Below are 15,744 nucleotides of genomic sequence, written 5' to 3'. Positions count from 1 at the left end.
TTGAATTTTCAGAAACAATGCTCATATTTCATAGTTTTCTTGTCTTTGGTTTTTAGAGTCTTTTTTTTTCTTTTTGAAATAAAGATCTGGCCTTGTTAACATAACAAGTTTAGTCACAAAAATGGAAGGTCTTGTTTGGTGTCTTCCTTGGCAGACAAATGAAGTATCTTGTACTTGGGCATATATTCATATCTTAGTATTTCAGAAGCCTGTGTTGCAAAGGAGATGACTAACATCGTGGACATTTACAACTTTCAATGTGTCCAGCTGACTTGGCTCAATGAGCTGTTCTTGGACCAAATTACCAACTGGCTACAAGGTGTCTCAGGTTGGCACTCTAGTACCAATTGGGGTTCAAAGAGCCACCTTGAGGTAAGAGTTTGGTCCAGGAGACCCATAGCCAACACAAATGTGTTCTGAATCTACTAGGAGATGAAAAGTGTCAGGGCCTCTCACTGAGAAAGCTGGTTTTGAAGTACTATGGACCTGGGAAGTAACCAAACTTGTAAGATGTAGAAGTGTTGAGGACAGTGTGTGGGAGTACAGAATGATATCTACAAATAATGACTATGACTCTGATGATAGCTTAATTCCTAATACAATCACTCCCTAGCTTGGTGACCATGGGAAGTTATTTAATCTCTCTGTTTCAGTTCCTCATCTGTGAAATTGAGATAATAAAATGGAAACAGTAGTACCAAACTCAAAGGACTGATGAGTATCAAATTACATAATAAGTGGAAAATACCTAATTTAGTGCTCTCAGTACATATTAATCCTTTTTTTTTTTTTTTTGGTATGTTTGGCAATTCTGTGTTCTCAAGTGACACAAATATTTTTGTATTTATTTATTTCCTGGTATACATCCATCCAGTTATTATAGACAGTCAGAATTTTGTAGTCGGAAAAAATAGCAGAATTATATAATTCTATTTTTTTAAGTTTATTAAATAAAGAGAATGAATACTGAAGAGGCTGAATAACTTACACTGAGCCAGTACTTCTTAAGGTTTGATTTACAATTACCAACAAGGATAATAAATAATGATAGCAAGGTATGTTTAAACAATGTTTTCTGGTTTTCAAATTACTTTCCCATTCATTATATGTCACTTGGTCCTCCCAACATTCCTGCAAAACATGTAGGATAGGTTTTTTGTTTTTGTTTTTTTAAATTGAGGTATAGTTGTTTTACAATGTGTTAGTTTCTACTGTGCAGCAGAGTTCCATGTGCTATACAGCAGGTTCTCATTAGTTATCTATTTTATACATATTAGTATATATATGTCAATCCCAATCTCCCAATTCATCCCACACCCTCTTCCCCCCTTGGTGTCCATACATTTGTTCTCTATATCTGTCTCTATTTTTGCCTTGTAAACCAGTTGATTTGTACCATTTTTCTAGATTCCACATATATGTGTTAATATGTGATACTTCTTTTTCTCTTTCTGACTTACTTCACTTTGTGTGACAGTCTCTCGGTCCATCCACGTCTCTACAAATGACCCAACTTCATTCCTTTTTATGGCTGAGAAATATTCTATGGTGTATATGTACCATGTCTCTTTTATCCATTTGTCTGTCGATGGCGATTTAGGTTGCTTCCATGACCTGGCTATCGTAAAAAGTGCTGCAATGAACATTGGGGTACGTGTATCTTTTTGAATTATGGTTTTCTCTGAGTGTATGCCCAGGAGTGGGATTGCTGTGTCATATGGTAATTCTAGGGATAGGTTTTTTTTTGTTGTTTTTTTTATCATTTTGCTGATGTGAAACTTAAGTTCCCATATAGGTAACATTCTAGGTCATAATGCTTGTTCTTGGCTAGGCAAACATTAGAATTCAAATCTTAGAGTTTAGACTCCTAAACTGAAAAAATTTTCATGACATCTTAAATCTGCATTCATCTCAGATCCCTGGATTTCCAGGTATATTTGTAGAGTTCATAGGGCACTAGAATTAAAAGGGATGTTGAAAATCCTCTGGTTAGCTTCCTCACTGAGCTCTACAGAGATAAGATGACTTGGCCAAGGTTGATAGCTGTAATGGTGGCAAAGTGGAGGCTGGACTTTATGCTTCTTGTTTCCACTAGGTCATGATGAAAACTCCCTTTTTAATGCTATATAAAAGGGGAGGAGGAGAGAGTATCAGTATGATCCCAAGCTAGGGAATTTTATCGCAAGACATTCTAGAAGGAGAAGAAATAGAAAGGTCAAAATGTGACATTTGGGGGCCTTTATGGCCTGTGGTTACTTGTAGGGTTTGTGTGAACATTGTTGACCTATGGCTATTATTAGGAAAATCATATTCTGTTTATTCTTTGGACTGAGAGGCCCTTATCTTTGACACCTAATTCTCTAGAGCAAGGGGCCCAGGGTCAGGAATGTGGAGAGAGTGTCTGGGTGTTGCACAGAAGCAGATGCAGAAAGAATAAAGATAGTATATATGGCTGGAGTTATTCTTATGCTCTATTCATTAGAAACCTCGATGTGAGAACAGAGGAAAGTGAGAACCCCCAATAATGGTTTATCACTTACACAGCATGGTGGATAAATTGAGCGCACATGTTTATTGAATTCAGTGAATGAAATGAGCTTCTTCCAGCATGCTGAAGGAAATTACAATTGTGTCCACCATGTGCCCCAGTGGTATAACCCTAAAAACTGTAATGCTGAAAACACTCAGGCAAGTGCATATTCAAATGTCCCTTTATCAAACTCTTCAACTTCATCTTCCCATGTAGAGGAAGGCATGCTACTATAAGGGTCTAACAGGATTTTGAAGCATCTGATAATAAGAAGTCCCAAGAAGATACACAAAATCCCAACAAACGCGAAGCCAGTTTTTTGTTCCAGAGTCAATGAGAAAGCTGACACTTCGTTGACACTCATCTTAGCTGAAGAGTTGCCACAATAGCTACTACTCATTATTCACTGTCACATCATTTTGGGTCTTCAGAATTCCTGCTGGAGTCACCTCTTGGCCTAGATACAAAATTGGACTCAGTTTAGTTTTATCCATATATGGTATTAGGCAGGTAATTGTTCTATAGAATCTGGTATTTTTCAAACTCTCTTGATTTAACTTACAAAACATTTGAAAACATCATCAGATATAGATCAGGATGAAATTAGTATTGGAGATGTTACTTCTATTGTAGTAATTACAGAATTGCCTTTGTGGACACACAAAACAATACCTGTATACACTAAATATAAAATCAGGTATGAAGGGGAATAGTCAAATAATTAACCCCAAAAGCATTTGGTTCATTGCGAGATGCTTGTCATTGTTTCTTTGACCCAAGTTTTCATCCAATTTTCATTTCATTTTTGCATGTATCAATAAAACCATAGATAATTATAGGGTATAAGCTGGTCAAGCTCTCTAAAGTCCATGTTTTAAGGTCTATCTCCAATGCCATTTTGTTCGATAAGTTCTGATCCTTTTAAAAGGCGAAAGATTTATACGATATGAAGAGAAACCAGAGTATCTGATCCTTTAAAATAGGTGTAATATCTTCTTTATTTTAGACTTCTTAGATTTTAGACTTATGTTCTTATATTTTCTTTTCCACTACCACCTCAAACACTAAATGCTAATTCCTTAAAGAATTAGAAATTGTGTTCTTAAAATTATGTTAAAAGGAGCAGTACCCAGCCTAGCAGCTTGCAAGTAACAAGCCACAGTAGCTGTGGACCATTAACCATCTCCCCACCATCTCCATTGGCTCTCACCCCCTAAATAGACATAAAATCCATGTTAAACAGCATGTTTTCTATGAATTCAGCTGCAAGTCAAGCTCCCTAGACCCCTTGCCAACCAGATTCCCACTTTCTCTAAGTTCCTACTATACTGAGATTCTAAAACTATCAAAAGTGTTCAGAAAGTGAGTGTTGAATTGAAGCAAAATAGATTTTTCCATTTGATGTCTTAAAGTTAATTGAATTAATTAATTAAAAATTAAGATTAGTTAATTAAATCAAATGGTTACTAACCCACAGCTGCCCTTCTTTGAAGGAATGTCACTAAAAAGATTATCCAATAACTGAGAATGATAGATTGCTGGTGTTTTTGTCTTTGTTGGTGCTTCTTTTTCTTTTGTTTTAAGCTCTTTATTGGAATATAATTGCTCTACACTCTTGTACCAGTTTTTGAGGTACACCAAAGTGAATCAGCTGTATTTATACATATATCCCCATATCCCCTCCCTCCTGCGACTGCCTCCCACCCTCCCTGTCCTGGCCCTCTAAAGCATCACCCATCATGGAGTTGATCTCCCTTTGTTATACAGCAACTTCCCATTAGCTATCTATTTTACATTTGGTAGTGTATCTATGTCTATGCTACTCTCTCATTTCATCCCAGCTTCCCCTTCGCCCCCCACCCTGCACCCCAACCCCGTGAAGACATTGCAGATGGCTAACACATGAAAAGATGCTCAACATCACTAATCATTAGAGAAATGCAAGTCAAAGCCACAATGAGGTATCACCTCACTCCGGTCAGAATAGCCATCATCAAAAAATCTAGAACCAATAAATGTTGGAGAGGGTGTGGAGAAAAGGGGACTCTCCTGCATTGTTGGTGGGAATGTAAGCTGGTACAGCCATGGAAAACAGTTTGGAGATATTCCTTAAAAAACTAAAAATGGAAGTACCATATGATCCACTGCTGGGCATATACCCAGAGAAAACCATAATCCAAAAAGAAACATGTACCATAATGTTCGTTGCAGCACTATTTACAATAGCCAGGACATGGAAGCAACCTAAATGCCCATTAACAGATGAATGGATAAAGAAGATGTTGCACATATATACAATGGAATATTACTCAGCCATAAAAAGGAACGAAATTGAACTGAAATTGAATTGAAATATGTAATGATGTGGGTAGACCTAGAGTCTGTCATATAGAGTGAAGCAAGCCAGAAAGAGAAAAACAAATACTGTATGCTGACTCATATATATGGAATCTGAAGAAATGGTACTGATGAACCCAGTGACAGGGCAAGAGTGGAGATGCAGGTGCTTCTTTTGATAATTTTTAAAATTATGATTATTAAAATGACTGACCCTTCAGGTTATTTGGGGTTCAATTTTCGGGAAACAACTGAGACAGAGCAAGGAATGGGGGGCAAAGAGTGGAGAGAGGGAGTAATTAATAAGAACAAGCCTTGTAGCTTTCAAAGTTTTTCACCAACTTATACACCAGTTAATATCAGACAATATTTACTTTTATAATGGTTTGGATTACAAAAGAGCTCTGTCTTCAAACCTTAAGTGTCAGAAATATTCAGTACATTCTGGGATATGCTGGTTACTTGACTTTTTGGTTTAATAGAAGGAAAAAATGTTATTTCAACTCCATTTGTTGAATTTCTTTACACCAAATCATTTTTCTGCCCTAATAAGTATGGTATACTGAATATATTTTAATTTTTAAAAAAATGTCAGATCACTTAAGTGTCTCAGAGTGATTTTTCTGATGATTGAGCTCTTGTACTATTTATCCTGTAGAAGGTAAGGGAGACGGGGCTGAATATCTAATGACCTTGGGACTTAACTAGAACTTTTTTTCTGACCAAATCTCTACTTTTATTGCTTTGTCAATTAAAAGTCCGGTGCTGATATTCATACACCCTCTGTTATTTATTTAATGGGTGGGTAAACTGAAAAGAAGAGATGATGGATCAACTATATGACTGATTCAGCCAAGCAACCTATTGAATTATTTTTTCACTAGAGCCATGACCTTGCTAGGCTTACCATTTGACGATTTTCTGGGACGTGTGGGTAAGAAGAGGCACTAAGCCTGGTTTACTGGTGGACTCAGTAAACAGACTCACTTCAATGAAGGACTTGTCGCCCAGTACCTGGGAGCACTACCAGCAGATAATCTTCAGCTGCTAGCTCCTTCCATGGATTGCCTCAATAGCAGAGAGCTGCCTTACCCAAGCTTACTGTGCTTCCAACAACAGTTTTCAATGACTGATGAATGTGAGAGTAAAAAAGCCTGGCCATCTTGGCTCAAAGGGGCACAACTCTGAAGAACCATTCTAGCTCTAGAGTTCATCATGGGGTAAACCGAGGCTGTTGTTGGTTCATCAGAGCCCAAATTTTGCCCATTCCTGCTTAACTCCTCACCCTTCCACAGGTGCTGAGCCCAAGGGCACTACTTAGTGAACATTCTGCACACTACTCTCTGTCTCAGAGTCTGGTTTCTGAGGAACCTAGCCTGCAACCATTGGTATTACAAACGTTAAAACATCTGGGCAATTTTAACACCCTGTGCATTTTTAAGCTAGTTCATTTTGCCACTATGCAGAAAGAGCCTAAACTGAGTATAGTTATGATATAGCTACATTTATTTATAGGTTTTTAAAAATCATAAAGTAGACACGTACACAGGGTCATAACTGATTATTAGAAGACTTAAGTCAGTTGGCTCTTAGCTTGTAATTAATCCACTAGACTCTTATTCTTATAAAAAACCACCAACTGCCCAAACGAACAAATAAAAAGAGATAGTTTCTAGCTGTAGCAATAAAACACTCAACTCATTTGTCACTATTAAATTAAAACAAGGTATTTTCCTAATTAGAAATACAAAATCCCTTAAATTTTATATTACAATTTGTCTAACATATACTAGATAATGTTTTGTTCTTAGAGTCTTAGACAATCTGTGAATTGAGTTACTTATTTTAATGGAAAAATAACTACTTTTCAAGTAGTTACCACAGTTTCTGGCATGTTGTAGGTATTTAATAAATATTTGAATTGAATTAAACTAAATTATTAAAAAATATAATTTTTAATGAATAAAGTTCTGATTTTAAAAAATCTAATTTTTAAAATCCAGAAAGCATATTTAAAGTGAAATGAACAAGAAAACTTTGATTTAAAAAATATCAGCTTTGAAGATAAACATTAAAATTCAGCAGCTCATTCAGAGTTCAGTGTTTCTGGTTTTTTAAAATAATTGATTAATATAGCATTCCCAGAAAGACTCACATGATTTGTATATTCAAAAGTAGAAGAAGTAGATCTTTTCTAACAGCCTTGTGAGTTCCTTTTTATTATCTAAGGAAAGGTATGTAGCCATCATATTACTTTGGCGTCGACTACCAGGAAGTATAGAGTTAAATTTTGTAGTCAATCAGAATGATTTTGGTTAGCTTAAGACTTCCAGTATAATTATCCCTTCTTCCCCTGACTTTGCCTTCTTCATTACTTGGCTGCTCTGGTTACCCTTAGCTAAGAAGGGCAAGATACTTCAAAGATACTTAGCCAAGATACTTCAAAGGCTTTTGGAATTGGGTAGGAGTACAAACAATGAATGGCTATATGAAGCCACTGTTAGTAAGTGCATAAAGTCATCTTGGAAGAAAAGATATATGATTATATCATGGTTTTAAACATAGTTTATAAGCCCTCTTTGGCTATCTATTGTTGGTACCAACATAAATGAAATGCAGAACACAAACTGGGAGCTGAATGAGACTAAGGTATTATATAATAATGAATATAGCAATTACATTTTAGTTATTCATTGAACAGTATATATATAGAATATCTGCTCCATGTCAGCACTCCAGGTCTGCACCATGTCTCCTCCTGGTGGAGGAGACAGACTCAATTATTTTTAAAATTATCTATCCATCTATTTATCTCTGTGTATTATATCAGGTAGTCATAAATGCTATGAAAGAAAGCAAGCAAGTTAAGAGGAAAGAGAATGATGGTAAATAAAGGGCACTTTTTTAATTAAAAAAATCAGCAAAGCCTTCCCCAGGGAGATGACATTTGACCTAAAGCCTGAATGATGTCAAGATGGGAGACATGAAAATATCTGGAAGAAGAGCATTGAAGTTTGAGGAAACAGTCACGGCAAAGGCTTTGAGGTAAGAGGATTTCATACACAATATGTTCAGATAAAAAAATTGACCAGTAACAGATTAAACTTCCTACTTGTGCAAGATGGTTTAATGGTATCAGATGACAAAGAAAAGGCAGCTCTGAAAAAAAAAAGGAAAAAAAAAAGTTAGGGGCTCATTTTCACTCAGTACTTTATCTACTTCTGTCTTTTCAACCAATGTATTCAATAGAATGCTCTTTAGAAATGACTCCAAAATCAAACGGTAAAAGGAGACCAGAAAGTAGTAGAATAATGTTTACCCATATTAGATGAGTTAAAACTCCCAGGATAAGATGATTTATAACTTGCATGAGCAAAAATCTTTCAAAACCTTTGAGAAATAGCTGACCATGAGAGTGTGGCCAGCAGTATGGACTTGGACAGACAAATGTCTCAATTTTCAGAAAGTGCAATGGGAAATTGTGAAAATTATATATTGGCAATTTGGAATTAATCTTTGCTACAAACCCATAATTAATTATTTTAACAGGTAATTTGTTAGCATTTAAGAAGTCAGTAAAATTAAGATGAGGTTAATAAGAAGTAATGCCAAATTCACTTCCTTTTTCGAAAGTTTACTGCTAACATGGAATATCAGGGAAACAGCATCGACATGATTTAGTCAATGCAAATAGCACGGCAATGCATTTAACAGTCTCCCATGATATCTTTTTTGGCGAAGATCATGAGATATGCCTAGATAATATTATTTTTATGTAGATTCATAGTTCACTGAGGTATCCTAATACAAATTGAGTTCTGTAATCATAGAGACAGCTCTCTAATGTAGTATCACAAAGGTCTAACTCTATCTACATTCTCTTTAGTGTTTTTGAACAGTAACTAGGTTGAAGATATTGAAGTGATGATTATTAAATTTGACACAAAGCTGGGCTGAAAACTGTAAGTTAGCACATAGAATAAAATTTCAAGACAATTCTGGTGACTGGAATTCTGGTTTGAAACTTGAACATAAAATTTAATTTTAAAAAAATTTAATAGAAACACTTTTAAAGCCCCATGTTTAAGTAGGAGGGAGGGAGATATACAAAACTTAAACTGGGGACACTTGACCTGGAAGTTCATGTGAACAGGTGTTTTATTAACATCTTCAAAGGAAGAACTTAGACTTTTATATTCGTCTTAAAATTCTACCTTTCACCAAAGATGAAAACAAAATACAAGCCAAGGAAATTGCTAACAACATGTTCAGAAAATAGATACTCTTGAGAACTTATGCCATATACGTAGCGGTTAAAATTTCAGTATTTTCAGGCCTAAATTTTTCAAATATTTGCCCAAACTTTCCCTTTTGCTTGCTCTGTGAAATTAAATGCTTGTCTCATTTCAACACCACCTCTAATGTTTTTGAAAATTTACTGCTACCTGTGCTGAGCTTTGCACCTTTTAATTAAATAGAATATATGATAGTATTAATCATATTATAATAACAAAATATTGTTAAGAATCAATAGGTCTTCAGATACAACACTGATTTCTTCATAATTAATAAGTTATTCAAAATTACTCAACAACTGGATAAAAGATACATTTCTTTCACTTTCTCTAATCCCTGGAACAGAAGCAAAAAAAAAAAAAAAATGCAGGTTCTGCAAAACAGACATTTAAATGCCTACCTCAAAGGGAAAACATCATCTTAATATTCTGTTTATGGGGAAATAGAAAATGAAGGAAATATGGGAGAATTTAGACCATGAAGTTACAAAACTATAAATAAATAAACCCTTATGAGAAAAAAAATTGAGAATAAAGAAATGAATTTTCAAAAAAAGAGTAGAATGTAAAATTATGTGGTAAAACTTATTTTAAATATGCTATACCACAAAAATGGGTAAAATTATCAACATTGTACAGTTTAAATATCAGAGTCTATGTGTTTTATGATTAAAGTATTACAGTATATTTCTGTAGTACTACTGAAAATGTAGTGAAAAATATTGCCTCAAGCCATGTTAACTGGAATAAATGTTTAGGTATTTTAGAAATGAGAAAATGAGTTGAAAGCACATCATTTCCTTCATGGCATTTGTCAGGAACTGGGATTTCTAAGTTCTGATGAGTCATAGGATTGGGCCAAGGGTATGAATGGGCCCAAATCTCACTGACTTGCTTTGTAGTTAATAACCAATAAATAAGCAAACATGGTCTTTCCATGACCAGTCATACAAATCATACTTTTGTGAGCAGTCAAGCAAAGATAACAGTATTTTTACACTTGATTTATAGCCTTTCACATACATGAATGTTATGTGTGATGTTTTTTCTTCTGTGAAATAAGTTTACTGATTGGAGATATAAAAATTCACTTTTCAGAAACATGTAGTCATTTAATCATGCAACAGTGTGCAACTGTGGAAACCAATATTGAGAAGTATGTGCCCATTAAAAAAAGAATCCCCTGTACTTTATTTTAATCAACAGGGTTTTTTTTTTCTCCTGATTATTCATCTATTAATAATATTCCAAACAATAAATCTAAAATAACAACTATTATAGTGTAATATGGTGTCCTAGGTGAAAAGTATTTTGATACTGATCATTAGATATAATAATCTCTAATGCTAATGATATGAATGTTCATCATTTAATGAAATGAGACAGATAGGAAAATGCAAGCTTAAAAAATAAGGAATTCTCCCATACACACACATATATACACTTTTTCAAATATCAAGATTATTAAATCCCATTAAAAGAGGAAAAAGAAGCATTATTGAGGCTACATCTGCACAAATTTAGTTGGTAATTTGGAATGGAATATGTTGGAATCAAAGGAAAACCTTAAATTACAAACCCAGATGTCTTCATCATGATGAAGTGCATACATTTCAGGCCTTCCCAGGACTCCCAAACCTTGAGATATGCCAGAATTAACCTCCCCCACAGCCTTTCAGATTTCAACCTTAAGAGCATTTCCTTCTTAAGAGAACCTTTGAATGGCTCCTCAAGGACTCTGACATTCCCCTCCCCCTCTTTTTTTTTCTGAAAACACTAGAAACCTGGTCTGAAAATTCTCAAAATGTCTAGACTGTCTTTATCATTCTGCCTTGTTTGCCTGCAGCTCTCTTTGGACATATTAAACTTAAGAAGCATAGAAACCACCTCCTAAACATTGTGGAAGAAGCATCAGCAAGCTGACTGCACACATAACACATCCACTTTTTTTTTTTTCTTTTGTCAGAAGCAGCAGCAGCAGAAACATTAGGGCTCTTTCTCCTTTAGAATTTGAACTCAGCAGACCTGCAGACTCCTTCCCCCTTTCCTCCCTCCCCACCTCCTTTCCTGCTCCCTAGCTTCAGAAATACAAGAAAAGGAGACATGCTTCTCATCTGGACCTGCATTGGAATCCTCTCAGTTAATGCAGAGGGTAGGGGGAGAAAATTACTTCGCAGGCAGAGATGTCTCACCTTCCATGCTTGTTGCCATGGAGATGAAATCCAGCGAGTAGATTTAAGTGTTGACAGGTTTGTTTGTGTTCGCTGATCGGTTCAGTAACAATGTAAAAGGCGTGTCCTGGGAACCTGCGTGGAGTCACAGTACCGCGGTTAGTGCTTTCCTGGCCTACGTGTGTAAATGTCTGTATCTGTCGGTGAGGGACAGAGGACGTGGGCGCCCGCGAAGTACGTGTGCGCGCGCCAGTATATTTGCCGGAAAATGTGCACGGATTTCTTCGATGTGGCAGTGTGTAAATATTTGTGTGTGCGTAGATGAGGGCATCTGACCGTGTGCGTACGTGAGAGAGAAGAGGTGGGAAGTGAGAGGGGGAAGGGAGTGTGCCACGGCGGCAACAGGCTCCATATAGTCCTAATATCTAGGGGGGAAAAAAAGGAAAAAAAAAGGGGGGGAAGCGCTAATTTTCACTCATATCACACTTTTAAGGTTCAATTGGAGTTCACCACCAATTTGTCTTCCTAAGGCAGTGGGGGTTTTAATTAATTTATTGTTAAAATTCTTGTGTGCCCCCCTCTCCCCCCGCAACAGTAGCTGTGCCGCGGGCATTTTGCTGTGCTCGGCGACCGCAGTCTCAGTCGAGGAGTAGGCACTAAATTCTTACGTCTTTCTTCTCATCCTATAAAGGAGAGACGTGGGTGAAGAGCGTATTGGTTTAACTGGAGACCGCATGCGTCCTTTGGAGTTATTTTTCCCTACCCTTCGCCTTTCCTACGCAAACCCAACAGGATCCCCTTCCTTTCTTAGGAGTGGGTGCCTAGGCGCTGTCCGTAGTGCTGAAACATTGCGTAGTATGACCTAGCTCCCATAGAGGAGCTAGAAGACACCGAACGACGAACGCTCCGGTAAAGCTCATGGGAAGCGGCGAGGCACATTTTCTGAATATTGTTGAATATATAGAAACCAAACCTAAACCGCATTGAAAGCAGAACAAAACAGAACAAAACAGGCAAACAAACAAACAAAAAACGCTCTCCCCTCATCCTTACTTAAGGCTCTTCCTGTTCTCCAAACTCAGTTATAATGTTCCAATTCTATTCATCTTTGGATACTATTATCCAGAGCATACAAGTTGCAAACACTTGTAGATTCCTTAAAAACTTAATTATTGACCTTATGAATTATTAACTATTCAGCGATTGGGAAAAGTGTAGATGCAGAATTGGGTCATCTTTCATGTTAAAAAAGTCTGAAAACAAGTAAAAGTGTGTTATAGTTCAATAACAAAATGAAGACAAACTTCATGTTCATTTAGGGTATTTACTAAATTAGGAAATTTCATGTCTTACCAAAAATGGGCAATGTATGACTGTGAGTTCATACAAGACTATACTCAAAAACAGTTATTCATTTTCATTTAAAACTATTAAACACCCTATAACATAGGCCCACCAACGAAGAGAGTAGAAGAACTTTCTTCCTCCAGGAACATGTTCATTGCCATGGTTTTACTGACTCTTTTTTTAAGCTTGCTAAGGGCCACATTCATTTTTGGTATTATATGCTAGAGCAGTGCTTCTTGAAATTTACTGTGCACATGAATCCCCTGGGGATCCTGTTAAAATGTGTGTTCTCATTAAGTGTGAGATTGGGTCTCAGATTCTGAATTTCTAACAACACCCCAGGTGATTCCAGAGGTTGCTAGTCTCAAGACTACACTTCAAGTAACAATGTTCCAGAGATACCATATTCTGGCCATGCAGTCACTCAGAGACTATGGAAAAGGAGGCCACTTTCTTTCATTTATTATTCTATGTATGTTTCTAGACTGTTGCAAGAATATTCTATTCAAGTAAGTTCAGAGATTAACCATTTTGTTTGCACCATATTAACAAACTTTATGAATTTGTCATTTGATTGATTTTGACATTGTCTGGACACATACTACAGTTTACTCCACTCTCTATTTCCATACTATGATCTGCAAGCATCCATTATCTTTGCAAGCCAAGCTTAAGAAAGCAGAACAAAGTTATGTGATTCTGCTACTGATGTATGGGCCCCACTCCAAGAATTTATCATGATTGGAGACTTCAACTTGTCATTTTATGACTTTAAATATCATTCCACAGTAAATGCTTGTGATACTGATTCTAAAAATCTGGACATTACAGATCTAATTTTTCCCCAGTTTAGAAAGTGGAAGAGGGCCATTGTTTCATAGGCCATTTGAGTGAAATCTGACCTGTCATATCATTGACATACTACACTTTTGCTTAGATTTTGAAGGTTCCTCTGGAGGATTTCTGTTTTTTTAAAAAATCCGTACCGACATTAGTTGTAAAGTACTTTCAGTTAATGCTTTTGAATTGATGCCAAAGGAAAGTTTTGACTATAAATTAAGTTCCTTGGTGTTAGTTGGTATATGACCTTGACCTTTTTCAAGCTATATGAACGGTGGTGGTGTTCTAGAAAGTCTGCAAAGTGGCTCGTTCATGAAAGCATAATGCATTAAACATCAATTACATTCCACTTCCTTTGCCATATGCTGTGATACAAAGATAAATGAGATTTGGTTTCTGCCTTTGATGAAATATTTTGGGGAAAAGGAGGCAGATTCTACAAAGTTCTATAGAAGGACAGAGATTAATAGTATATGTTGTATTTTCCATTGCCAAAGAAGTGATGAAAAATAGCAAAATATACCAGAATACCTGTATTTCAGGTGCTTGCCCAACTTTTATTTGAAAATTGTTGAAAGATGTGAAATATATGAACGCATTTCTGAAAAACAGATGGTTAAGCTGTACTTCTGGATTGTCTATGATTTATTTTCAGAGCACTCCAAATTGTTAAAAAGGTAAATATGTGGGTGGCATTATTTGGCTCTCCTCCCAAAAGAATTGCCTTTATTATGCTTTGACTTTTACACTTTCAGCTTATATTCTATATGAAGCAATCCTCAGCTTACACGACCTGTTGTATGTCTGCTATGGGGTTGTTACTACAGACTTGCCCCAGACATCCTTTACTATTTCTTATATGACATCCCTCCGAAAACATTTCTTTCAATACCGATTTCATGAATTGAACTCTCATACCCCTCCTCTTCACTTAAATCATCCCAAGGTAAGTGGTGTGTTCTCTTCTTACATACAATGCATATCATGTAGCTGATCACATGTGCCTTTTCTTTTAGTTACCAGGGATGTCAGGTTTAAGTTAACAGCTAAAAATTAGTAACTATATAAGACCTTTATATTTGTGTTATTTCTTTATTGCCTTGACTACTGCAATTTTCTTTGCTCAAGTATTGGTATATTATTTTCTTTTAATTATCTGTTTTAATGTGTGTCCTCATATAAATGTTCTCATGGAATCAGAAATGGAGTAAATAAATTAAAAAATAAGGAAATAAATTTCTCCACTTTTTGGCAAAAATGACTACTAGGTGAATATATATGTTTAATTTGCTTTTAACAAGATACTAAAATATAGAAAAAATGATTATCTAGTTAGCTATGAAGATAAAAATCTAATTTATTATGACTAAATAATAAATGTTAAGCTAGTAGAAGAAAATTTCACTTTATATAACTACAGATCAGTTTTATTTCAAAACACATTGTTTCTCTGTTTCTCTTTCTGTACACTAAATAGTGTCCCTTGTATGACCAGGACTTTTTTCTTATGTCAGAGAGCAGAGGTATTAGTTATCTATCTTGTTAGAAGACATGGTAACTATAGAAATTTAAAGAAGATGACATCCCCACTGTAATGAATATGCTGTACTATGAGGGTGTCACAAAGGAACTGAAAGCAAGAATTTCCTCTAACAAGTCAGTTCAGGATTCTTTTCAGAGGAAAATTTTCCTTGCTGTGAATTCTTGCCACCCTGGTTCCAGTTGACTTCTTGCTCTCTAGTTTTCTATAGTGGGATCCTCTCTTGAACTTATTAGGCCAACATGTTACCTTTAGTTTTTCATGGAAATCTACATCTTGTCTGGCTTAAGTTTGTTTATTCTTTCTGAGCTAAAATGTTTGAAAGTAGCTCTGCTTTTTTGGGGGGAGGGAGGATATTGCTATTTACTCAAATATTGTATACTACAACTTCAGTTACAAAACTTAAAAATGTATTAAAGACAAATGTAAATTACTTTTGTTTAAACATTAAAAAATTAATCTAATGCTTATTTAGCTTTAGATGGTATTAGATAATTAGCTATGTCTAAAAGTCACCTGTTTGTTTTAAAAAATACATTCCTATTTTGGTCATCATTTTTAGATACCTATGGCTTATTTTCTACATAAGTGGTTTTAATCTCTTTGGAGGATTAAGTATGATTTTGAAATTTCAGTAGGAAATATATGCCCTCTCCCTAAAAATATAATATGCAGATAATTTCA

General features: G+C 35.6%; 1 protein-coding gene across 1 annotated transcript; it reads right to left on the bottom strand.

Annotated features, from left to right (window-relative positions):
- Positions 1-2,472: 2,472 nt before the first annotated feature.
- CTXN2 (cortexin 2) lies at positions 2,473-11,528 on the bottom strand. The gene is made up of 2 exons (XM_057724759.1): positions 11,355-11,528; positions 2,473-2,987 (listed from the first exon to the last, which is right to left on the bottom strand). Exon 2 carries the CDS (start codon positions 2,928-2,930, stop codon positions 2,685-2,687), a length of 246 nt encoding a protein of 81 aa, XP_057580742.1. The 5' UTR covers positions 2,931-2,987; positions 11,355-11,528; the 3' UTR covers positions 2,473-2,684.
- Between the last annotated feature and the right edge of the window lie 4,216 nt (positions 11,529-15,744).

This window comes from Hippopotamus amphibius, chromosome 2, assembly GCF_030028045.1.
Source record: "Hippopotamus amphibius kiboko isolate mHipAmp2 chromosome 2, mHipAmp2.hap2, whole genome shotgun sequence".
NCBI classification, from domain to species: domain Eukaryota; kingdom Metazoa; phylum Chordata; class Mammalia; order Artiodactyla; family Hippopotamidae; genus Hippopotamus; species Hippopotamus amphibius.
Note: the sequence above shows the minus strand (reverse complement) of the source record. Positions and strands in the feature narration are given on the sequence as shown.